General features: G+C 42.2%; 1 protein-coding gene across 10 annotated transcripts in view; it reads left to right on the forward strand.

The window, feature by feature from the left end:
* Positions 1 to 25,901, forward strand: part of LOC124009716 (astrotactin-1-like) — a 276,537-nt gene that overhangs the window by 239,104 nt on the left and 11,532 nt on the right. For all 10 annotated transcript variants that reach the window (XM_046321826.1, XM_046321828.1, XM_046321829.1 and 7 more), the window contains one exon: positions 3,786 to 3,921. In XM_046321826.1, the coding sequence (XP_046177782.1) occupies positions 3,786 to 3,921 (136 nt within the window). The remainder of the gene's footprint in view (positions 1 to 3,785; positions 3,922 to 25,901) is intronic.

Consider the following 25,901-nt stretch of genomic DNA (forward strand, 5'->3'; position numbering starts at 1 on the left):
TGAACGGGGGGCGCGAAGAAAAGGCTTGACTATAACGCCCTATAACGGCAAAGTGCAGACCTGACCCTCCTCCAGGTGCGCTCACAACGTTGGACAAAAGCCTGAGCGGAGGGAACGCTGGACTCGGCGAGCTGGGACGAGAACAGAGGAGGCTGGTACCCAAGACTACTCTGAAAAGGAGATAGCCCGGTAGCAGACAAAGGAAGCGAGTTGTGAGCGTATTCTGCCCAGGGGAGCTGTTCTGCCCAAGACGCAGGGTTTCGAAAAGAAAGGCTGCATAATATGCGACCAATCGTCTGATTGGCCCGTTCTGCTTGACCGTTAGACTGGGGATGAAAACCGGAAGAGAAACTGACGGAAGCACCAATCAAACGACAGAACTCCCTCCAAAACTGTGACGTGAATTGCGGACCTCTGTCCGAAACGGCGTCTAACGGGAGGCCATGAATTCTGAACACATTCTCAATGATGATTTGTGCCGTCTCCTTAGCGGAAGGAACCTTAGCGAGGGGAATAAAATGAGCCGCCTTAGAGAACCTATCGACAACCGTAAGAATCACAGTCTTCCCCGCAGACGAAGGCAGACCGGTAATAAAGTCTAAGGCGATGTGAGACCATGGTCGAGAAGGAATGGGAAGTGGTCTGAGACGACCGGCAGGAGGAGAGTTACCTGACTTAGTCTGCGCGCAGTCCGAAACAAGCAGCCACGAAACGGCGCATGTCACGCTCCTGAGTAGGCCACCAAAACCGCTGGCGAATAGAAGCAAGCGTACCCCGAACGCCGGGGTGGCCAGCTAACTTGGCAGAGTGAGCCCACTGAAGAACAGCCAGACGAGTAGAGACAGGAACGAAAAGAAGGTTACTAGGACAAGCGCGCGGCTACGCAGTGTGAGTGAGTGCTTGCTTTACCTGTCTCTCAATTCCCCAGACAGTCAACCAGACAACACGCCCTTCAGGGAGAATCCCCTCGGGGTCGGTAGAAGCTACAGAAGAACTGAAGAGACGGGATAAGGCATCAGGCTTGGTGTTCTTATTTCCCGGGCGATAAGAAATAACGAACTCGAAACAAGCTAAAAACAACGCCCAACGAGCTTGACGTGCATTGAGTCGTTTGGCAGAATGGATGTACTCAAGGTTCTTATGGTCAGTCCAAACGACAAAAGGAACGGTCGCCCCCTCCAACCACTGTCGCCATTCGCCTAGGGCTAAGCGGATGGCGAGCAGTTTGCGGTTACCCACATCATAGTTGCGTTCCGATGGCGACAGGCGATGAGAAAAATACGCGCAAGGATGGACCTTATCGTCAGAATGGAAGCGCTGGGACAGAATGGCTCCCACGCCCACCTCTGAAGCGTCAACCTCGACAATGAATTGTTTAGTGACGTCAGGAGTAACAAGGATAGGAGAGGATGTAAAACGCTTCTTGAGGAGATCAAAAGCTCCCTGGGCGGAACCGGACCACTTAAAGCACGTCTTGACAGAAGTAAGGGCTGTGAGAGGAGCTGCCACTTGACCGAAATTACGAATGAAACGCCGATAGAAATTCGCGAAACCGAGAAAGCGCTGCAACTCGACACGTGACTTAGGGACGGACCAATCGCTGACAGCCTTGACCTTAGCGGGATCCATCTGAATGCCTTCAGCGGAAATAACAGAACCGAGAAATGTGACAGAGGAGACATGAAAGGCGCACTTCTCAGCCTTCACATAGAGACAATTCTCTAAAAGGCGCTGGAGTACACGTCGAACGTGCTGAACATGAATCTCGAGTGACGGTGAAAAAATCAGGATATCGTCAAGGTAAACGAAAACAAAGATGTTCAGCATGTCTCTCAGTACATCATTAACTAATGCCTGAAAGACAGCTGGAGCATTAGCGAGACCGAACGGCAGAACCCGGTATTCAAAATGCCCTAACGGAGTGTTAAACGCCGTTTTCCACTCGTCCCCCTCTCTGATGCGCACGAGATGGTAAGCGTTACGAAGGTCCAACTTAGTAAAGAACCTGGCTCCCTGCAGAATCTCGAAGGCTGACGACATAAGGGGAAGCGGATAACGATTCTTAACCGTAAATGAGGTAGTTAGGAGAATGAGGAACAGCTGGGAGCAGGAACGGAACGATAGAGAGAGAGAGAGAGAGAGAGAGAGGGAGGGGGAGAGAGAGGGATAGAAAGAGGGAAAGAACCTAATAAGACCAGCAGGGGGAAACGAATAGAAGAGGAAGCACAAGGACAAGACATGACAATCTATGACAAAACATGACAGCAGAATTACTTTCCCATTGCTCCTCAAATGCAATGTATGATATACCATTTTGTAGCTCTGAATGTCTACTTTTAAATAATGTAAAAAACACAATTTCAAATTTTGCTACATAAGACCGAATCCAGGTGGTGAGTCACAAATGAACTTTTAACAAGGCACACCAGTAAAATGAAATATATTCCAGGTGACTATATCATGAATCTGGTTGAGAGAATGCCAAGAATTTGCAAAGCTTTCATCAAGCCAAAAGGTGGCTACTTTGAAGAATCTCAATTATAAAATATATTTCTGTTTAAAAGAAATGGTTACTACATGATTCCATTTCTGTTATTTCATAGTTTTGATGTCTTCACTATTATTTTACAATGTAGAAAATAGTTTTAAAAAATTAAAAAAATGGATCGAGTAGGTGTGTCCAAACTTTTGACTGATACTGTAGATTATATATAAATATAATACACTCCTACAGTACATTGTGCGTTATAGGACTGTATCATGCCAATACTACTTTTAAAATTGACTCGTTTAAAGAACCATGATGTTTGAGACAGCTTTTCCTTTAAGGACAAACGTTAAGTGCTTGTCATTCAGCTGTGGTTGTTTACATTAGGATTCTTTGATTGCTGGGAGAAATCACTGTGCCAAAAATTTTGAAGTGAATTATGGGTTGACTCACCTTCTGAGGTTTTACAGTCAGCTTTGCAGACTTGGTCCCTCTAGCCAATATATTTCACTCCAATTGTTAATGGATGGGAGAGGTGCTGAAGATGGAGAGTTTTTCATATCGGGTCCCCAATTACGTCTGGATTCACCACATGGACCATCCAAACGAGAGAGGATTGTGAGAAGTCATGGGAAATTATCAATCAAGCAATAAGTCCCAGTATGGTGAACTTAAATATTTCACAATGTCACTTTTAATTTGAATCTTTTTGTTTTTAAAAACACGTTCCTCTGTGCAAGATAATTATTTCTCAGTGACAGCTGGTACAGTCTTTTTTTCTCTCTCTGACGTTTTCACTGGCACCTAACCCAATGTTTTTATCAGTTTGTGACCCATACGGGTTGAGCAGGATTCAGAGAGGACATACAGAGTGACCACTTGAGAGAATGTCTTTCCCAGTGAGCTAAAATGCATAGCCCCATAGCAAATGCCCTTTGATGCATGTAACCCAGCTGGGAAAACACCTTTCCTGCCTCTCCTTAATTAGAGCAAGCATGGCATATTAGTTGAGCTAAGATCTGTGAAAACCTTATGTTGGTGGCTGACGGTACACATACTGTACATGTTCCTAATGTGCCCCAAACTGAATGTAAAAAGCCTTAGATATTAGCCTATGTCTTAGAATAATTGATTCATGTGGGTTAAGCATCTCAATTTCCATTTCTGGCTGGTTATTTGAAGGTCTACTCAAATATGGTAGCATTTGCAATGAATTCATATTTGTGATGTTTGTTGGTGGACATTTCCTCTCTTGATGTCAGTGATTATTTGATGAATGGGTTTTCCTCCCATACAGAGACAATGTTGAGCTTTGTGGATGATATCCTGTCTGGGGCCAAGTCTCCGTGTGTGATGCTTGGGGATATCCCTGACCTCCTGACCTCCTCCGTCAGCATGATCATTCGCTGCCTGGAGCCAGACACCACTTACATGTAAGTTACTGTACCATTAGCAATGGGTGTTTCTCTTGTGTTACAAATGGAAAATACTATATCATCATTATCACCACTCAGATAATGTCAAATATACAGTACATAACTAACTTGTAAATGCATTGCTTGCCTCCTTCAAACTTGATTTAGCAAGCGGTGACTTGAATGTAAGATATTTTAGAAAAAGACCACAAAAAAGTGAAAAATGAAAATGTGAAATTTGAGGAATTGCAGAATATGAAGATGGGTTACTGGATCATGTCAAACTAGCTAGCAAATCTTCTGAGAGTAAAGACAGAACCTGGGTAAGCATATTTCCTATAACTTTTATACTGTATTACAACTCTGCTGTCTATTGAAGGAAGCACTGTCCTTGGCCTAAGCTAACTTCCCTGGATGTTCCATGGATGTGTAAGTCATGTAGATGTTATCCAATGGAAACAGTCTACATGAAGGGAACAACAACCAGTTTGTGAAGGGGAGAGCCTGGAATCACTCCTCTGTCATGTGCATGTACTACTTAAAGACAAGTGTTTTAAATGTGGTTCAGACAGTTGGGGAAGTAGCTCATACTTTGGAACAGCTTGAAAGTGCGTCAGCGTAGCACTTAATGCTAATAGCAGAAACAAGAATCATAAGATCAAGAGATTAGGTGCACAGACAAACATGACAGAGAAGACCTTGTCCTTGACAAAATGTGCACTATGTAACGGTTTTGACTTGAGGTTATTATTTATAGGGGTGCCAGGTAGGTTGTGCCTACCAGAGAAAATATTGGTTTCTCCTTTTGGTTTGGGAGGGAATGAGTCCCATCTGGTCCGTCAAGTCTACACGAATACAAACGACTTATGTAAAAGTCAGGATGGAAATAAATGTTTCATAAACCCTTAAAACATTGGAAAGAACTTCAAAAACAACTGTATTCTTTTGCGTGGGTTGTATTACCAACATAAATGATTACACACACATATAATAATAACACAATGAGTTCTGGTTCCTCCAGAAATGTCCTGTACCTCGGGCCAAAAAAGAGTCCAGCCCGGTAAAGAAGTTCAGGGAACTCAAGTGACCTTAGTCACGCAATGTTTGTCCGTTCATACAAGTGTAGCGTACACCCAGTATCAAATCATACAATCAATATAACAATTATTTTACCACACAACTATAAAGCGTATCAACTCTTACTAAGTCCTCAACTACAACTAACTACATAAATCATCACAGTATACATCACATCAAAACAAATGAAACACCGTATACAAAAAGGTTGTAGTCAGTCGGTCAGCCAGACAGTCCAATCCAATCTGCCAACAGATCTCCGGCGGAGAAAGGCCAGGAAGAACAGAGGGGTGTAGTCCATGGAAGCAAAGAGTGGATCCGATCCTGGGTAAACTCTATTAGGCTACAAAACACACGTTTAAAACCAACAAAACAGACAGAATAGAGAAGCTTCGGAACAGAGGGCTGAACATATCCTCATTCACGTCTCCATCACAATCCCACTTTTGCGCAGCTGATGCTGGCTATTTAATTGGGAATTAAAGGGAAAGCACCCTATTGGAAGCAGAAGCACTGAGACGGTTCAGAAAAATTCAGGGCCATCACAAAACCCCTCCCCTGGAAAAAGCCGACCATTGCACTGGAAGGCACATCTTGGTCGGGGAAACCGAGAAAGGTCTCCTCATCACTTTCCTCTACAAAAATATTCATGACTTTTTGGAGCTCACGCTCCACAGCTGAGGGGTCACAGGCTTTAAGGTGTGAGACTTCTGGGTCTGGGAATCCGAGAAAAGTCTCCTCACTTTCCTCTTCAAAGATATCCAGGACCTTGCGGTGCTCAATCGCCTCCAATTCCCCAGCCGAGGGGTAACAGGCCTTAAGGCGTGAGACATGGACAACGCGCATATATTCACCTGTGTCCTCTTTCACCACTCGGTAGTTCAAAGGGCCCAGCTGCTCCAAAATCCTATATGGTCCTTGCCATTTAGGAGCGAGCTTGGCCGAGAAGAATTGTTCAGCTTTCGAGTAAGGATGAGAGCGAAGCCACACCCAATCACGAAGCTGGAACTGCATGTCTCGTCTGTTCTTATCATAATTTCTCTTCTGCTTGAGTCGAGCCTGGATCATGTTCTTTGAGACAAGAGCTCTCAAGTCGTGGAGATGGACTACCTGGTCATAGCAAGCAGCGTCTGGAGTAAGCTGCTGGGGTTCTGGCACCATATCCAAGGGTTCTCGGAGGGGACGACTTAGGTTCAGCTCTGCAGGTGTGACTCCAGTGGACTCTTGCACAGCAGAATTCAGGGCAAATCGAAACTCGTGAAGGTGCTTGTCCCAGTGTTTGTGCTGGGTCCCTACATAGGAAGCAACCATTGTCTTCAAGGTTTGATTTACTCTCTCAGTGAGGTTGGTCTGTGGGTGATAGGCCGTGGTCAACTTCTGTCTCAGGTTCCATCTTTGGCAGGTCTCCTCAAAGAGATCAGAGACAAATTGGGAACCTCGATCAGACTGGATGTAATCAGGCACTCCCCAGCGAGTCAGGATCTCTTTCGTAAGGATGTTAGAGACGGTCCTCGCTGTTGCCTGATGCAGGGCAAAGAGCTCCACCCACTTTGAATAGTAATCAACAAAAACAAGCATGTACACATTCTGATTGGAGCTTCTAGGAAATGGACCCATCAAATCCACTCCGAACATTTCCCAAGGTCGGGTAACCACCGTTTGCTGCAACTACCTTCTGGTTTGTACATTTGACAAACCTGACAGTTTTGGATGTGTGACTTCACATCCATGCTCAGATATGGCCAGTACAGTAATGCTTGCAACCGCTTGTAGGTTTTGAACCTGCCCACATGACCAGCTAATGGGTCTTCATGGAAATGTTGAAGCAGTTGAAGGCGTAGAGTTTCAGGTATATACATTTGGTAGAGGGTTCTGTGAGGTAGTTGCACAACACGGTAGACTTTGTCTTCAATGATGGTCAGCTTTGTGGTAGGATTGACCATCTTTTCTCCATCTTCCAGGATAGTCTGATACAAAGCCTGTAATTCTGGATCATCCTGTTGGGATTTCCAAATGGCCCCATCAGAGATGGGAAAGTCAGTTTTGGGTCTCGACTGCTAGACAGGACAGTAGCACATGTAAGATGAGGGCCACCATTACCACAAGCAGGAACTCTGGATAAGGCATCTGGAACAGTGTTGTATTTTCCTTTCCTGTATTCTACTGTAAAGGTGAACTCTTGCAACCGTAGAGCCCATCTAATGAGTCTGGTACTTGGTTTGTTGGTCTTGAACACCCACACAGGGGAGGAATGGTCAGTGACCACAGTGAAGTGTCTTCCCTCCAGGTAGTACCTCCACTTTTCCAAAGCCCAGACAACTGCAAGGCACTCTTGCTCGGTTGTGGAGTAGTTCCGTTCTGCTCCATTCAATGTCCAACTGGCGAACGCTAGCACTTCATCAGTGCCAAGTCCAGTCTGTTGGACTAGGACAGCACCAAGTCCAACATCACTTGCATCAGTGTTAACAACAAAAGGGCAATAAAAGTTGGGATGAACTAAAATGGGAGGTGTGACGAGGTGTCGTTTCAGGGTTTCAAAGGAGGTCTGGTACTCTGCCGTCCATAGGAATTGCGCTCTAACGCGTTGAGGGGTTCTGCCACCTGGGAGAAGTTTGAAACAAACCGATGGTACAATCCAGCCATCCCAAGGAACCGTTGAAGGGCCTTGAGTGTGGTTGGCACAGGGAAGTCTTGTACAGCCTTTGTCTTTTCAGGATCCACATGAATGCCGTCAAAAGACACAATATGGCCAAGGAACTTCAGGGAGGTTTGGCAGAAGTTGCTCTTCTTCATATTCAAGGTCAGACCAGCTTCTCTTAGCTTGAAGATGCTTGAAGATCTTGAAAGTGTTGTTCTCTGTTCTGGGAGTAGATCATTATATCGTCCAGGCAGACTAAACAGATTTTCCATTTGAGCTCACCTAACGCAATCTCCATGAGTCTTTGGAAAGTGGCAGGTGCATTATTTAATCCAAAAGGGCATCACCTTAAAGGAAAACAAGCCCTCAGCACAGACAAAAACAGTCTTGTCCTTGCTTTCCTGGTCCATTTCAACTTGCCAATAACCACTATTGAGGTCAAGGGTAGTGAACACAACAGCACCAGACAATGACTCCAGGATCTCGTTGGTCTCTGTTGGTCTTCCTATAGTCCACACAAAATCTAAGACCACCAGTCTTTTTTGGGATGAGGACAACAGGAGCAGCTCAGGGAGAGGAGGAACGTTCTATTATATCTTGTGTTAACATATCATTAATGAGTCCTTTTTGGATGATTAGCGTCGCTGGGGACAAACGATATGGCTTCTGCTTGATCGGCATTTCCTGTGTAAGGAATATTTTGTGCTTCTGGAGCCCGGTGCTTCCTCGCTTTGAACATGACTGTAAGTCGCTTTGGATAAAAGCGTCTGCTAAATAGCATATATTATTATTATTAGAAGTACATACATCAGCATTATTCTGTTCCAACAGCCTTAACTCCTCTGGCTGTTCCAGCTGAGCTCTTCTCACAGCCGGTAAAAGGAGATCATCAGAAGGATTAGCAAGGGTTAGTGGTACCGGAGCAACGGCAGAGAAGACTGCCACATTTGATCCCCAATCATGTAACTTCGTAGCTTCTGATTGGAAGAAATGATTCGTGCTCAGATTGTATGGAAACCAGTAGCAATTGTGTGCGATATCAATCTGGACACCACACAATAAATGTTCCTTTTGTTCCAAAAATATTATTTTTATATCCAAAATACCTCCGTGTGTTTCGTGCATTATGTTCAGAAATCCACATGCTCGAGCGGTAATGACAACGCAGACAAAAATTCCTAATAGTCTCCGTAATGTCCACAGAAACATGTCAAACGTTTTTTATAATCAATCCTCAGGTTGTTTAAAATATATAATCGATAATATATCAACCGCGACTGTCTTCTTCAGTAGGAGGGAGAGACAATGGCTGCGCAAGCAAAACTCATGTGAACACCTAACACGATGTGATCTTTCTCGCTCATTTTTCAAAATAAAAGCCTGAAACTATGTCTAAAGACTGACACCTTGAGGAAGCGATAGTAAAAGGAATCTGGTTGATATCCCTTTAAAATGGAGCGAAGGCAGGCTATGGAACATGGAGCATTTAAAATAGAAGCCACTTCCTGGTTTGATTTCCCTCAGGTTTTCACCTGCAATATCAGTTCTGTTATACTCACAGACAATATTTTTGACAGTTGTGGAAACTTAAGTGTTTTTTATCCTAATCTGACAATTATATGCATATTCTAGCATATGGGCCTGAGAAATAGGCCATTTACTTTGGGAACGTTATTTTTCCAAACATAAAAATAGTGCCCCCTAGCTGAAAGAGATTAATGGGCATCGCCCCCACATGACATCTACTCAAATGACCATGAACAAAAGAGCTAGGAGGGATTGAGGAAGTAGAGGGGGAGGGAGTTATCGGAATATAAAAATGAACACCAGGATGCATGGTGGATTGCATCCTGCAAAGGGTGGCTGCAGCATGACCTTGTCTTGGCGGTTCGGAGGTTCCAGCTTGGCCCTCAGTGGTCTGAACAGAAGTGGACACCAGAGAAGCTCTATGCATGGAGTTGTGCCTAATGGAGGCCATGTCCACAGACACGTCATCTAACATTAACACAATTAGAAAGCTTGTTCTCCAAGTGGTCTACAGTGTTAACCAGGGGAGAAAAAAACGGAATTAACGTCCTTGAAGAACTCAGTGTGGTGATGTTGCAGGCGCTATTGGAGAGTGGCAGTGAGTTGGTTTCGTTGGTAGTCAAACTGCCTGTCCATGGCACCGGTAATTTCCCATCTTCCACTCTCACTGAGCTCTGTCAACTATGGGTTAGAGTCCTCAGTGAGTTTCTGAATTCCATGGCACTCTGTTGTTGCTCTTCCCTCAGACATTTGAATTTATGGTGGATTAGAGTTTGGAGATGTTGTTGAGTCCGACGAATATCAAGGATGTCACCTTGAAGTTGTACGACTACAACCTCATGAGATAAACCAGACAATGGCGGAAGGTTGGGTGTCAGAGGGAGGGCTAGCTCAGTACTTCCACACAGTTCCATGTCAATAAGTGAGTAACTGGTTAGACCTCCTGTGGCCGGTGGTCCAGACCGAGCATTCAGATTCCCAGGGCTCTTGTCCAAATCAACTCCATTATCTCCATTCACATTGATTTGTGTTGTCAGCTTGATGATCAGAATGGCCCTGTGTATTCCCATTGACAGGTAGGATATGGATGAGCACATTTTCTTGGGGTGAATCCATTGTTTTAATTCCACACAAAAGATTTGCTTTGGTTAGTTCTCAATGTTGAGCTGTCCCATCTGGGGAGCCATTTTTTAAGTAACCGTTTTGACTTGAGGTTATTATTTATAGGGGTGCCAGGTAGGTTGTGCCTACCAGAGAAAACATTGGTTTCTCCTTTTGGTTTGGGAGGGAATGAGTCCCATCTGGTCCGTCAAGTCTACACCAATACAAACGACTTATGTAAAAGTCAGCATGGAAATACACTTTTCATAAACCCTTAAAACATTGGAAAGAACTTCAAAAACAACGATACTTTTGTGTGGGTTGTATTACCAACAAATGATTACACACACATATAATAATAACACAATGAGTTCTGGTTCCTCCAGAAATGTCCTGTACCTCGGGCCAAAAAAAGAGTCCAGCCCGGTAAAGAAGTTCAGGGAACTCAAGTGACCTTAGTCACGCAATGTTTGTCCGTTCATACAAGTGTAGCGTACACCCAGTATCAAATCATACAATCAATATAACAATTATTTTACCACACAACTATAAAGCGTATCAACTCTTACTAAGTCCTCAACTACAACTAACTACATAAATCATCACAGTATACATCACATTAAAACAAATGAAACACCGTATACAAAAAGGTTGTAGTCAGAGGGGTGTAGTCCATGGACGCAAAGAGTGGATCCGATCCTGGGTAAACTCTATTAGGCTACAAAACACACGTTTAAAACCAACAAAATAAACGGAATAGAGAAGCTTCGGAACTGAGGATTGAACACATCCTCATTCACATCTCCATCACAACCCCACTTTTGCGCAGCTGATGCTGGCTATTTAATTGGGAATAAAAGGGAAAGTGCCCTATTGGAAGCAGAAGCACTGAGACGGTTCAGAAAAATTCAGGGCTGTCAACTATTTGGGATGTTATTTCAATGTACATATTTGTCTTTTTTTATCACAAATACGTAAAATATAACATTTATGCTGGAAGTACAGTTGAAGTCGAAAGTTTACATACACTTAGGTTGGAGTCATTAAAACTTGTTTTTCAACCACTCCACAAACTTCTTGTTAACAAACTATAGTTTTGGCAAGTTGGTTAGGACATCTACTTTGTGCATGAGTAAGTAATTTTTCCAACAATTGTTTTCAGACAGATTATTTAACTGTATCACAATTCCAGTGGGTCAGAAGTTTACATATACTAATTGACTGTGCCTTTAAACAGCTTGGAAAATTCCAGAAAATTATGACATGATTTTAGAAGCTTCTGATAGGCTAATTGACATTATTTGAGTCAATTGGAGGTGTACCTGTGGATGTATTTCCAGGCCTACCTTCAAACTCTGTGCCTCTTTGCTTGACATCATGGGAAAATCCAAAGAAATCAGCCAAGACCTCAGAAAAACAATTGTAGACCTCCACAAGTATGGTTCATCCTTGGGAGCAATTTCCAAACGCCTGAAGGTACCATGTTCATCTGTACAAAAAACAGTACGCAAGTATTAACACCATGGGAACACGCAGCCATCAATACACTCCGTAAGGAAAAGCGTTCTGTCTCCTAGAGATTAACGTACTTTGGTGCGAAAGTGCAAATCAATCCCAGAACAACAGCAAAGGACCTTGTGAAGTGAAGACACTGGAGGAAACAGGTACAAAAGTATCTATAACCACAGTAAAACGGGTCCTATATGAACATAACCTGGAGAAATGTCCTCTGGTCTGATGGAATAATGACCATCGTTATGTTTGGAGGAAAAAGGGTGAACTTGCAAGCTGAAGAACACCATCCCAACTGTGAAGCATGGGGGTGGCAGCATCATGTTGTGGGGTGCTTTGCTGCCGGAGGGACTGCTGCACTTCACAAAAAAGATGGCATCATGAAGGGAGGAAAATGATGTGGATATATTGAAGCAACATCTCAAGACATCAGTCAGGAAGTTAAATCTTGGTCGCAAATGGGTCTTCCAAATGGACAATGACCCCAAGCATACTTCCAAAGTTGTGGCAAAATGGCTTAAGGACAACAAAGTCAATGTATTGGAGTGGCCATCACAAAGACCTGACCCCAATCCTGTAGAAAATTTGTGGGCAGAACTGAAAGAGTGTGTGCGAGCAAGGAGGCCTACAGACCTGACTCAGTTCCACCAGCTCTGTCAGGAAGAATGGGCCAAAAATCACCCACCTTATTGTGGGAAGCTTGAGGAAGGCTCCCCGAAACGTCTGACTCAAGTTAAACCATTTAAAGGCAATGCTACCAAATACTAATTGAGTGTATGTAAACTTCTGACCCACTGGGAATGTGATGAAAGAAATAAAAGCAGAAATAAATCACTCTCAACTATTATTCTGACATTTTACATTCTTAAAATAAAGTGTTGATCCTAACTGACCTAAGACAGGGAATTTTTACTAGGTTTGTGAAAAACTGAGTTTCAATGTATTTGCCTAAGGTGAATGTAAACTTCTGACTTCAACTGTATATCATAATGACTTTTGTTTATAAGCAAAATGATAAACCTCATAAAACTCTTTGGGAGGTCTTGTGTATTTTAAGTGAGGTCATTGCCAGGTGTAATGACAGTAGTTTATGGTTATTCCTTTTCTGTGTTACTGGACATTACAGTGTGTTTTGTTCCTGTGGCTGTAGTAACACAAGATGATATTGTGGTGACGTAAACCCATGTGAGGTCAATGTTGTGCTGCCTGGTGGCCAGTGTGTTTTTAATGACCGCATGGAACGCTTAACTCTGTGTTTAAAGTCAATCGGTGTAATGAATTTTGCCATGCTCTAGGAGTTCAAAGTTCCTTCGGCTCCCCTCCACCTTCCCTCTCCTTTCTCTACTACTCATACTCTGCTCCCTTCATCAGACAGCCTGCTATCCTCCACACATGTAGCCACGTACCTACATTACATTACATTTACATTTAAGTCAGTTAGCAGACGCTCTTATCCAGAGCGACTTACAAATTGGTGCATTCACCTTATGACATCCAGTGGAACAGCCACTTTACAATAGTGCATCTAAATATTTTAATGGGGGGGAGGGGGGGTGAGAAGGATTACTTTATCCTATCCTAGGTATTCCTTAAAGAGGTGGGGTTTCAGGTGTCTCCGGAAGGTGGTGATTGACTCCTCTGTCCTGGCGTCGTGAGGGAGTTTGTTCCACCATTGGGGGGGCCAGAGTAGCGAACAGTTTTGACTGGGCTGAGCGGGAGCTGTACTTCCTCAGTGGTAGGGAGGCGAGCAGGCCAGAGGTGGATGAACGCAGTGCCCTTGTTTGGGTGTAGGGCCTGATCAGAGCCTGGAGGTACTGAGGTGCCGTTCCCCTCACAGCTCCGTAGGCAAGCACCATGGTCTTGTAGCGGATGCGAGCTTCAACTGGAAGCCAGTGGAGAGAGCGGAGGAGCGGGGTGACGTGAGAGAACTTGGGAAGGTTGAACACTAGACGGGCTGCGGCGTTCTGGATGAGTTGTAGGGGTTTAATGGCACAGGCAGGGAGCCCAGCCAACAGCGAGTTGCAGTAATCCAGACGGGAGATGACAAGTGCCTGGATTAGGACCTGCGCCGCTTCCTGTGTGAGGCAGGGTCGTACTCTGTGGATGTTGTAGAGCATGAACCTACAGGAACGGGCCACCGCCTTGATGTTAGTTGAGAACGACAGGGTGTTGTCCAGGATCACGCCAAGGTTCTTAGCGCTCTGGGAGGAGGACACAATGGAGTTGTCAACCGTGATGGCGAGATCATGGAACGGGCAGTCCTTCCCCGGGAGGAAGAACAGCTCCGTCTTGCCGGAAGTTCAGCTTGAGGTGGTGATCCGTCATCCACACTGATATGTCTGCCAGACATGCAGAGATGCGATTCGCCACCTGGTCATCAGAAGGGGGAAAGGAGAAGATTAATTGTGTGTCGTCTGCATAGCAATGATAGGAGAGACCATGTGAGGTTATGACAGAGCCAAGTGACTTGGTGTATAGCGAGAATAGGAGAGGGCCTAGAACAGAGCCCTGGGGGACACCAGTGGTGAGAGCGCGTGGTGAGGAGACAGATTCTCGCCACGCCACCTGGTAGGAGCGACCTGTCAGGTAGGACGCAATCCAAGCGTGGGCCGCGCCGGAGATGCCCAACTCAGAGAGGGTGGAGAGGAGGATCTGATGGTTCACAGTATCGAAGGCAGCCGATAGGTCTAGAAGGATGAGAGCAGAGGAGAGAGAGTTAGCTTTAGCGGTGCGGAGCGCCTCCGTGATACAGAGAAGAGCAGTCTCAGTTGAATGACTAGTCTTGAAACCTGACTGATTTGGATCAAGAAGGTCATTCTGAGAGAGATAGCGGGAGAGCTGACCAAGGACGGCACGTTCAAGAGTTTTGGAGAGAAAAGAAAGAAGGGATACTGGTCTGTAGTTGTTGACATCGGAGGGATCGAGTGTAGGTTTTTTCAGAAGGGGTGCAACTCTCGCTCTCTTGAAGACGGAAGGGACGTAGCCAGCGGTCAGGGATAAGTTGATGAGCGAGGTGAGGTAAGGGAGAAGGTCTCCGGAAATGGTCTGGAGAAGAGAGGAGGGGATAGGGTCGAGCAGGCAGGTTGTTGGGCGGCCGGCCGTCACAAGACGCGAGATTTCATCTGGAGAGAGAGGGGAGAAAGAGGTCAGAGCACAGTACCTCACACATGCACTGTAAATGGGGCAGCCAAACTGAAAAGATTACACAAAGGATGGAAAGATGAAAAACTCATCTTGAGCATGTTGTCTTTTCAAATGGTTCTGATGTATAGCAATAGGAATAACCCAAGCAAAAACAGGACATCAATGAGCTGCTTCCAAACATTTTAAACCTGCATAAGGAAATTGAGTATCATAGTTCATGTGGGATTCAATGACATTTTGAAGGGCAGCTCAGAACAGATGAAGAAATATTTGAAAGAACACCAACAAACACCCCATAATATCTGGCCCTCCCTAAATCGTGGCATTGAACGATTCAGCAGACTTGTAGCCCTCCGTAACTGGCTACTTGACTATTGCAGCTCTGTGGGTATAACATTTGTTGACAATTTTGATACCTTCAGGAAACAAAGCTCATTATAAAGATGATGGTATCCACCCAAATCATTTGTGTTCCTGGATCTTTTCACAGCATTATAAGGCTGCGTTGAGACAATGACTTATCAATGACCCACACCCAGCTCAGTTAATCCCTACCTGTCACTACCATTGTTTCTGAGTTGTCATAATTCTTCAGAAAACGTACATTATCCCAGTGGCGTTGGAAGACTCAATGTAAGCAATCAAATTGATATCCATCTAATTGCCCTGAATGCCTCTGCTGAGCCTACAGCTATTGTATGCTGTAATCATGTGCCTATGAACCACAGTTATACTGTTAGCACTGAGGCAGTGCGCCCTAGTAGGAAGTCCACTGTGTGCAGCTCACCCTGCACTAACATAAATAACATGAGCATGTCTACTTCTGCTAAACTTCCCAGTAAAGCAATGAAAACAATCAAGCATCCCAGAAACGTGTTGAAAATAGCTCACGTTAACATGTAGCTTAACTTCTTGTGGGCCGGTAGTGTCACACCTGGCTAACATCCGGTGAAATTGGAGAGCGCAAAATTCAAACTACTGAATTATAAATATTTAACTTTCATATTTAAAACTTAACTTGTTAATCCAGCCGCTGTGCCATATTCCAAAAGGGCTTTATGGCGAAAGCACACCATGCGATTATCTGAGGACAGCGCCCTGCATATAAAACCACGAAAAACATATTTCAACCAGGCAGGTGCTACACGAAAGTCAGAAATAGCGATGTAATAAATGCCTTACCTTTGAGCTTCTTCTGTTGGCACTCCAAAAGGTCCCAGTTACATCACACATGGTCCTTGTGTTTGGTAATGTCCTTTATATCCATAAAAACTCAGTTTAGCTGGCACACTTCAGTCAATAATCCACCCAGTTTTCCTCCATCAAATTGCATACAAAATTAATCCCAAACGTTACTAACAAACTTTTCCAAACAAGTCAAACTACGTTCATAATCAAACCTCAGGTACCCTAATACGTAACAATTTAAGACGTAGAATCGTTATTGTCTTTACCGGAGAAAAATACCAAAGAACGCGCTCTCATTCACGCGCTTGGAAACACTACAGCCAAAATGGGAGCCACCTAGAAAAACTACAATTTCTGGCTCATTTTTCCAAAAACCAGCCTGAAACTCTTTCTAAAGACTGTTGACATCTAGTGGAAGCCTTAGGAACTGCAATCTGGGAGGATTTATAGTAAAAGTGACAGCCATTGTAAATAGTGGTTAGGCAGCCATTGTAAATAGTGGTAGGCTGAAAAAACATTGGGGTTTCGCCTGCCATATCAGTTCTGTTATACTCACAGACATAATTGTAACAGTTTTAGAAGCTGGATAGAAAACTCTAAAGTTTATCAGTCAACCTACCAGGCTAGTTACAAACACCACAGGCATGAAACCATCAACATGTATTGATCACATCTTTACTAATGCTGCAGAAATTTGCTTTAAAGCAGTATCCAAATCCATATAGTAACCATATCTAGGAACACCAACGTTCCAAAGACTGTTCCTAATATAGTGTATGAGGTCATACAATAATTTTTGTAGTGATTCCTATGTTGAAGAATATTTCTTGGTCTGTGAAGTGTAATGAGGAGCAAACAGGTGCTGCACTTGACACATTTATGAAATTGCTTATTAAATGACTGTAAAAACGGTTGAATACCCGTGGATTGATGAGGAACTGAAAATGCTAGGGCTGAGAGGGATGAGGCAGAAGGAATGACAAATATGTCAGGCTACACAACCGATTGGCAAACGTACTGCAATTTGAGAAATGTGTCTAAACAAAATAAAAAATAAAGTATACTATCAAACAAAATTAAATGAGAAACAATACTAGTAAAAAGCTTTTTTTTTAATTGATTTTTTTTATTATTGAATATTCGAAACGTACAATATACTTGCAGTGAAGCATCTCAAAAACTACATCATACCGGTCATCCAACAGATTCCCATTCAGAGCGACACAGACGCATCCAGGGTCAATGCCCTGCTCAAGGGCATGTTGACTGATCTACCACCAGGCCAGAAAACGTGAACCCGAACCCTCCAAGATCCCCCCCCACAGTTCCCCAATAGCTGTCCCGCAACCATTCGAGACCCCTCCCACAGTCCCCCCCCCAGGAAGAAATATATATATATATAATTAATTCCACCCCCCCCAATGCATTAACAACCAAGAACTAAAGAGAAAAAAGGAAAAGAAGAGAACAGAAAACAATAATGCAAATCAAATGTAATAATAATAATAATACATTTAAAACAAAGGACATCAAGAACAACTAAAATCATAACACCAATGCCAACTGTATATGTTTGCATGTCTGGCACTATTACATGAATGCATGTTTTCTTGTATGTGTTTATTTGAATGAGAATGTGTGTATATGCATTAGAGGTAGACCTATTATGATTTTTCAACGTCGATACCGATTATTGGAGGACCCCCAAAAATGATACCGGTTAATCGACCGATTTATATATTATTATTTACTACAACAATACTGAATTAACACTTATTTTTCACTTATATTTAATATAAAACATCAATAAAATCAATTTAGCCTCAAATAAATAATGAAACATGTTCAATTTGGTTTAAATAATGCAACAACAAAGTGTTTGAGGAGAAAGTAATGTAAAAAGCTAACGTTTAAGTTCCTTGCTCAGAACATGAGAACATATGAAAGTTGGCTGTTCCTTTGAACATGAGACTTCAATATTCGAAGGTAAGAGGTTTTAGGTTGTAGTTAATATAGTATTTATGGGACTATTTCTCTCCTTTGACTATTGGATGTTCTTATAGGCACTATATTTTTGCCAGTGTAACAGTACAGCTTCCGTCCCCCTCCTCACACATTGACAACAGCCACACTCGAAGCATCGTTACCCATCGCTCCACAAAAGCCACATCCCTTGCAGCGCAAGAGGAATAACTACTCCAAATCTAAAAGCGAGTGATGTTTGAAACAGTATTAGCGCACACCCAGCTAACTAGCTAGCTATTTCACATTGGTTACACCAGATAGACTGATAGGCTTTAAGTCATAAACAGCGCTGTGCTTGCGAAGAGCTGCTGGCAAAACGCAAAAAAGAGCTGTTTCAATGAATGATTACGGGCCTGCTGCTGCTCAGCCAGACTGCTCCATCAAATCAGACTTAATTATAACATAATAACACACGTAAATACGAGCCTTTGGTCATTGATATGGTCGATTCCGGAAACTATCATTTCGAAAACAAAACGTTTACGGAACCGTTCGGTATTCTATCTATTCTTCTATTCTATTCTAACGGGTGGCATCCCTAAGTCTAAATATTCTTGTTACATTGCACAACCTTCAATGTATGTCATAATTACATACAATTCTGGTAAATTAGTTCGCAATGAGCCAGGCAGCCCAAACTGTTGCATATACCCTGACTCTGCGTGCAATGAACGCAAGAGAAATGACACAATTTCACCTGGTTAGTATTGCCTGCTAAACTTGATTAGTAGTTATAACTAGTGATTATGATTGTTTGTTTTCTATAAGATAAGTTTAATAATAGCTAGCAATTTACCTTGGCTTCTACTGCATTAGCGTAATAGGCAGGCTACTCGTGGAGTGCAAATGGTTAGAGCGTTGGACTAGTTAACTGTGCGGTTGCAAGATTGGAACCCCTGAGCTGACAATGTGAAAATCTGTCGTTCTGCCCCTGAACAAGGCAGTTAACCCACAGTTCCTAGGCAGTCATTGAAAATAAGAATGTGTTCTAAACTGACTTGCCTAGTTAAATAAAAGGTATAAAAAAATTATATAATAATCGGAAATCGGTGCCCAAAAATACAGATTTCCGATTGTTATGAAAACTTGGCCCTAATTAATCGGCCATTCTGATTAATCGGTCGACCGCTAATATGCATGTGTTCAAACACCTACACGGCATCAGCCTCAGGCAAAAACACTGCCACTTGGTGTCATTCAAATGTACTTTTTATTGTTTTATTTTGACTTTATTTGTTTTAAATTTGACCATTCTATCTCCCACACAGAAACTCTACTCCTACTTGTCTCCAATTCCACATACCAACCCTCAGCTTCCCTCAGCCCATCCCATCTATCTCTGCTCGCAACTCACTTGGGGTTTCTACACAAAACATCTTTCAACTATGCTGTGAGATGTTTAATGCACAATTTCAATCTGTCTAATCGAATAGAATCCACACATTGTGAGTTGAAGATAAATACTTTTACTAAGAGTATTAGTAATTGACTGACCCGGTCTCTCCAGATCTCCTTACAGTACTATCTCTAGGGTCAATTTTAAATCAATGGTATGCATTGTCAGCCATTCCTGAACCCGAGACCAGAAACAGGCTACCTGAGGGCAATAGCAAAATAAATGGTCTATTGATTCTGTATCCTCACAACAAAATCTGCAGTGTTTCAATGATTTTATGCCCCAAATATTCAACATTTTGTTGGTGGCAAGAATTCTATATAATAATTTTAGCTGAAAAGCACAAAGTCTTGAATCTTGCTGTTACGAATAACTATGAGTGGTGGATGGAATCAGGCGCAGAGAGCAGGGTTCTGTCGTTTATCAAATTTATTACACCGGTTGCAACCGAAAAATGATCACGCCAACACACAGGGCGTATATAGGTTGCCAGTCCAAAACAACAGGACAAAATAGACCAGAGAATAAAGATAAGAAAACAAATCACACCATCAAACACAGAGTAACAAAAAACAAGCCCGCACAAAATACCCAGAGGGCCTAGTGCCCTTAAATACCCTACAAACAAACCCTAATACAAAACAGGTGTACCCAATTAACCACTGACCAACACAAACAGAAAAAGAATCGATGGCAGCTAATAGGCCGGTGACGACGACCCCCGAGCCCCGCCCGAACAGGAAGAAGCACCCTCTTCAGCGAGGTTCGTGACACTTGTGTTGTTTTATATATCAACTTATAGACCCTGTACCATGGAATCGGTACATCAAAAATCTCTTCCCAACTATTTTCCAATCTGTATGACACAGTTGTCAACATTCTGGTCCTCAAATGAAACTGGTATACTTTCCTATTTATGCTATTTTTAATTCCTCCGCCAGTTTTGATCCTTTACATTTGGCAGACAGACCAGTTCCCTATCTCCTGCTGCCACCTGCCTCCTCCATTTTTGGGGTAATGCTGTAATAAATTGGTTGTATTCTTGGATTGAGCAGACATGTCTGTACAATTCTGATAACTCCATGAAAGACATAACTCTACCATTCTAATTTACAATGTAATTTAATAACAAAATACCCTTTTCAAACATCTTGATAAATACAGGTATTTTATCAACCAGCACATTTGAGTTCAGCCATAATATTTGCTGTAATATTTGTTCTATCTTTTCAGGGGGGGTGAAATCAAAATTGTAGCCAGCTCTGCAATGCTTGTATGAAAAAGAGATACATTGAAAAATGTTCAATCAATCAAAAATTAGTCATGGCAATCTGCAAAAAGGTCATTTTTAAACAATGGATGAGCTTTTCTTAGTAATCTACCTGAGAACCATTTAGTGTTCAAATAAAAGTTTTGAATGAGTGAAGCTTTTAGAGAGCGGTTTAGTTATTTTATATTTAATAATCTTAACCTACCCTATTCATTATATAGATGTGCACGTTTTATTTTGTCTGGTTTAGCATCCCAGATAAAGCTAAATATTTTTTGCTCATATGATTTGAAAAATGAATCATCAGGAGTAGGCAGTGCCATAAGTGAGTAAACTGAGATGACTGAGGAGTTTATCAGGGCATTTTTTCCATAAATAGACAGGTATTTACCTCTCCATGGTAGCAGGAATTTGTCTATTTTTCCACATTTTCTATCAGCCCATTTTATAGGTAAACTGCAGGGTAATGTAAAAGTTGTATTTTTTAAGGATCCAATACGTAATATTGTACACTAATTAGGGTTTAGTCCAGAGAGTACAGAAAAGTTATCTAGATCGTCAATGAGCCATTGCAGGGATCGAGCTTGCGGACTTAATATAAAACTTGAGTCATCGGCATACATGGACACCATTTTGTTTTTCAGCCTTGGATTTCATATCCTCTAATGTTGTTATTGGATCTGATTTTAATAGCTAGCATTTCGATGTCCATAACGAATAGGTATGGAGACTGCGGGACACCCTTGTTAAACTCTTCTTGACAATTCAAAACTCTGTGAGAAGTAGCCATTTTTTACTATTTTGCACCTGGTGTTGCTATACATTATTTTTTACCCATTTTATAAGAAAATTAACCAAATTGAAAAATCCAGTTATTTATAAATATAATCCATTCCTAGTTTAGCAACTGCCTTTTCAAAATCCGCTATAAACACCATTTCTGGCTTCTTATGCGTTTCATGATATTCTATTATTTCTAGTAGTTGTCGTATATTATCTCAATGTATCGCCCATGTAAAAAAAACTGTCTGATCAGGATGAACAATACCGGTAAAACCCTTTTAATTGTGAGTGCTATGCATTTTGCTAGTATTTTTGCATCACAACTTTGAAGTGTAAGGGGCCTCCAGTTTTTTTTTAGATAGAATGGATCTTTATATTTGCCATCGGTCTTGTTTTAATAATAGAGAAATCAGATCTTCCTGCTTAGTACCTGACAGACTACCATTTCTATAGGAGTAGTTAAAACAATCTAACAATGGAGCTTTTAGTATATCAAAGAATACTTGCTATACCTCTACTGGTATGCCATCAAACCCTGGGGTTTTTAAACTCATTATTTATTTTCATATTTCATCGAACAATAATTGTGGCAATAACATTTAATAAAAGCCATTATTTTTCCAAATAAAAAATGGATGATTCTAAAAGCAATAGAATAGACTAAGATTAGACAGTATATTTATTATTTAAGTAATTCACTCGTATTTATTTTTTTACCTCTTCAGTGGCCACAATCTCAGTTGTGAGATCACTGTTTGTCCTCCGGCGTAGGGCAGGGTCTAGGTGAGACATCTCTAGTGATGATGCTGTCTTCCTCACTTGGGGCTATGGATTGTAGAATCCTTGTTTTCAGAGGTAGGATCGTGGACACAGACGGTGCAGTTTCAGTGCTTCATTTTGATATTTTCCTGTTCATTAAGATCGGGTGCGCGAGCATGGCTCAAGCACTTTCACCATCATTTTAAACCCTTTGTTTTCCACAACAGACAATGGCCTCATGTCTGCAGTGATACACATCTCAATAAATTTGGTGATGGCTTTAGCAAAGGGCTGCTTAAAGAAGTTGTCTCTTGGCTGAGTTGGCTCCCGCCACTGACACTCCAGGGTGATGACACTTTAAAAATGTGTCCATGCTCGATGTTTTTCCATGATCATACGGCCTTCTTGTGGCACGATGCCTACACAACGTAACGGTGTTGTCCACAACCCTTCTTTCATCATACTATTTGACAGGGAAGCCAAAATGCTCCCATTTGTGAGACTTAAAGCGGGAGGCTTTTCCAGTTCTTCACCTCCTCTGCTAGCCATGGCTGTCACTGCTCTTTTGTCCTTGCTTTTTGCAACGCGAGCATCCAGGATTGATTTGTTGGGATTCAACATGCCCCGTTCACGTGGACAGTACAAACAACTGCACTCTTCACATAATCAAATCAACCTTAAAGGCTTTGGAGTAAACACAGGACACATCTGTCTTGTCTTTTTCTTTTCACTGCAACTCTGCATCAAGATTTAGGGAATTATTACTTCAAAAAGTAACAGCGGCAGAAAAAATGTATTTTTTCACGGTTTACATGCGTGCCAAACTGTGGGGGTTGATCTGTACCGATCAGGGATCAACTACGGTCCGTTACACCATGAGCAAAAGGCAAACTCAGATCCATCATTCATTGATTCAGATGGCTCATTCATCACAACCCCACTTATATTGCCAATTACTTTAATGATTTTTTCATTGGCAATATTTGGAAACTTATGCATGTTTGACCAGATACAATGCTATTTTACTGTAAACAAATTGACAACAGACTTCAGCACGCTTACAAGGATGGACATTCAACAAGCACGGTGCTTACACACATGGATGAGAAATTGGTGATGAAGAGATTGTGGGAGATGTTTTGTTAGACTTCAGTGAGGCTTTTGACATTATCGATCATAGTCTGCTGATGGAAAAATGTGTTATTGCGTTACACCCCCTGCTATATTGTGGATAAAGAGTTACCTGTCTAACAGAACACAGATGGTGTTCTTTAATGGCAGCCTTTCCAACATAATCCAGATGGAATTCCCCAGGGCAGCTGTCTAGGCACTTACTTTCTCCAATCTTTACTAATGACATGCCACACTTAATGTGTTGTGGAAAGTGTTGTGAAATGTAATGTCCTCTAATAATACAAATGCGTTGCTGGACCCCAGGAATGGGGATCCATAATAAATACAAATACAAATACAAATCTTTACATAATTTTGTTTCTGGTCAGTTTTCTTGTTGGCAGGCTATTCAGCTAAGTTGTTACAGGTGTCTTCAGTTATTTTCCAAATGTTTCCTTTATTCATTGAATTTATCTATGCCTGTGCTGTACAGTTAGCAAAGCACTTAATTATTTCTTCAGAATATCTGAACTTTATCACAAAATATATCAGGTTCAGCTTTGGTAATTCAAAAATGCAATTTCAGCTCTGTACGTTCCAAAGAGGAAACTGAATTTTACAAAACTTAAGTTCTCTTATTGTCTTGAGACCAGACAGTAACCTACCTCAGTGTCTTATTGGTCAAGATGTATTGTACAGTGCATTCAGGAAGTATTAAGACCTGTAACGGTTTTCTTCTTGTGAAGAGAGGCGGACCAACATGCAGCGTGGTGGTTATTCATGTTTAATTTATAAAGACACTATACATGAATAAACTAACAATAAACGTGCGAAAACCTAAACAGTCCTATCTGGTGCAAACACAGAGACAGGAACAATCACCCACCAAACCCAACACAAAACGGGCTACCTATAAATATGTTTCCCAATCAGAGACAATGACTAACACCTGTCTCTGATTGAGAACCATATCAGGCCAAACATAGAAATAGACAAACCAGACACACAACATAGAATGCCCACCCAGCTCACGTCCTGACCAACACTAAAACAAGGAAAACACATACGAACGATGGTCAGAACATGACAAGACCCCTTAACTTTTTCCACATTTTGTTACTTTACAGCCTTTATTCAAAAATGTGTTATCGTTTTTTTTGACTGACAAACTTTTTTTTACAATTTACCCTTTACTCAGTCCTTGGTTGAAGAATATTTGGCAGCGATTGAGTCTTCTTGGGTATGACTCTACAAGCTTGGCAAACCTGCATTTGGGAAGTTTCTACCATTTTTCTCTCCTGGTCCTCTCAAGCTCTATCAGGTTGGATGGGGAGTGTTGCTGCACAGCTATTTTCAGGTCTCTCCAGAGAGGATCTAGTTTGGGCTCTGGCTGGACCACTCAAGGACATTCAGAAACTTGTCCCGAAGCTCCTACTGTGTTGTCTTGGCTGTGTGCTCAGGGTCGTTGTTCTGTTGGAAGATGAACCTTTACCCTAGTCTGAGGTCCTGAGTGTTCTGGAGCAAGTATCAAGTATCGCTCTGTACTTTGCTCCGGTCATATTTCCCTCTATCCTGACTAGTCTACCAGTCCCTGCCGCTGAAAAAATTACACTGGCCAAATCCAGACAACGCTGGGTCAATTGTGGACCACCATATGGGACTCCCAATCATGGCCGGTTGGGTTACAGCCTTGATTCAAACCAGATTGTCTGTTGTGACACCTCAAGCACTGAGATGCAGTGCGCCACTCGGGAGTTAATACTTGGTGGAAGGACCTTTGGCAGCCCTTACAGCTGTGAATCATTTTGAATAAGATGCTCAACTCTTAGGGCAACATGTCACAAAGTGGTGTACATATACCAGCCTAAAACCCCAAAGAGCAAGCAAAGCAGATGCGGATGCACATCAAATTTGGTTCAGAATCATTGAAGGACAGCAATATTAAAACCTCTTGTCTCTTTCAATACAGAGGATCAACAGCATTGTATTCACTCCACATTTCTGGTAAACATTATCATTGGGAGAAAGAAGAGGGGTATAAAGAGGTAGAGAGAGAGAGAGAGAGATACAGAGGGGTCAAAGAGAGAAAGATGGAGAAGAGGATCAAAGAATAGAGGTAGAAAGAGAGGGGATGGAGAGTGAGATAATGAGGGTGAAAGAAGTGGAGAGTGAGATAACTGACAGACGGGAATGCAATTGACTTACAGTTGAAGTCGGAAGTTTACATACACCTTAGCCAAATACATTTAAACTCAGTTTTTCACAATTCCTGTCTTTTAATCCTCGTAAAAAGTCCCTGTCTTCGGTCAGTTAGGATCACCACTTTATTTAAAGAATGTGAAAGTGTCAGAATAATAGTAGAGAGAATGAATTATTTCAGATTTTATTTCTTTCATCACATACCCAGTGGGTCAGTTTTACTGTGGACTCGTTTTACTGTGGATATATACACTTTTGTACATGTT

The sequence above is a fragment of the Oncorhynchus gorbuscha genome, linkage group LG22, assembly GCF_021184085.1.
Source record: "Oncorhynchus gorbuscha isolate QuinsamMale2020 ecotype Even-year linkage group LG22, OgorEven_v1.0, whole genome shotgun sequence".
Lineage (NCBI taxonomy): Eukaryota > Metazoa > Chordata > Actinopteri > Salmoniformes > Salmonidae > Oncorhynchus > Oncorhynchus gorbuscha.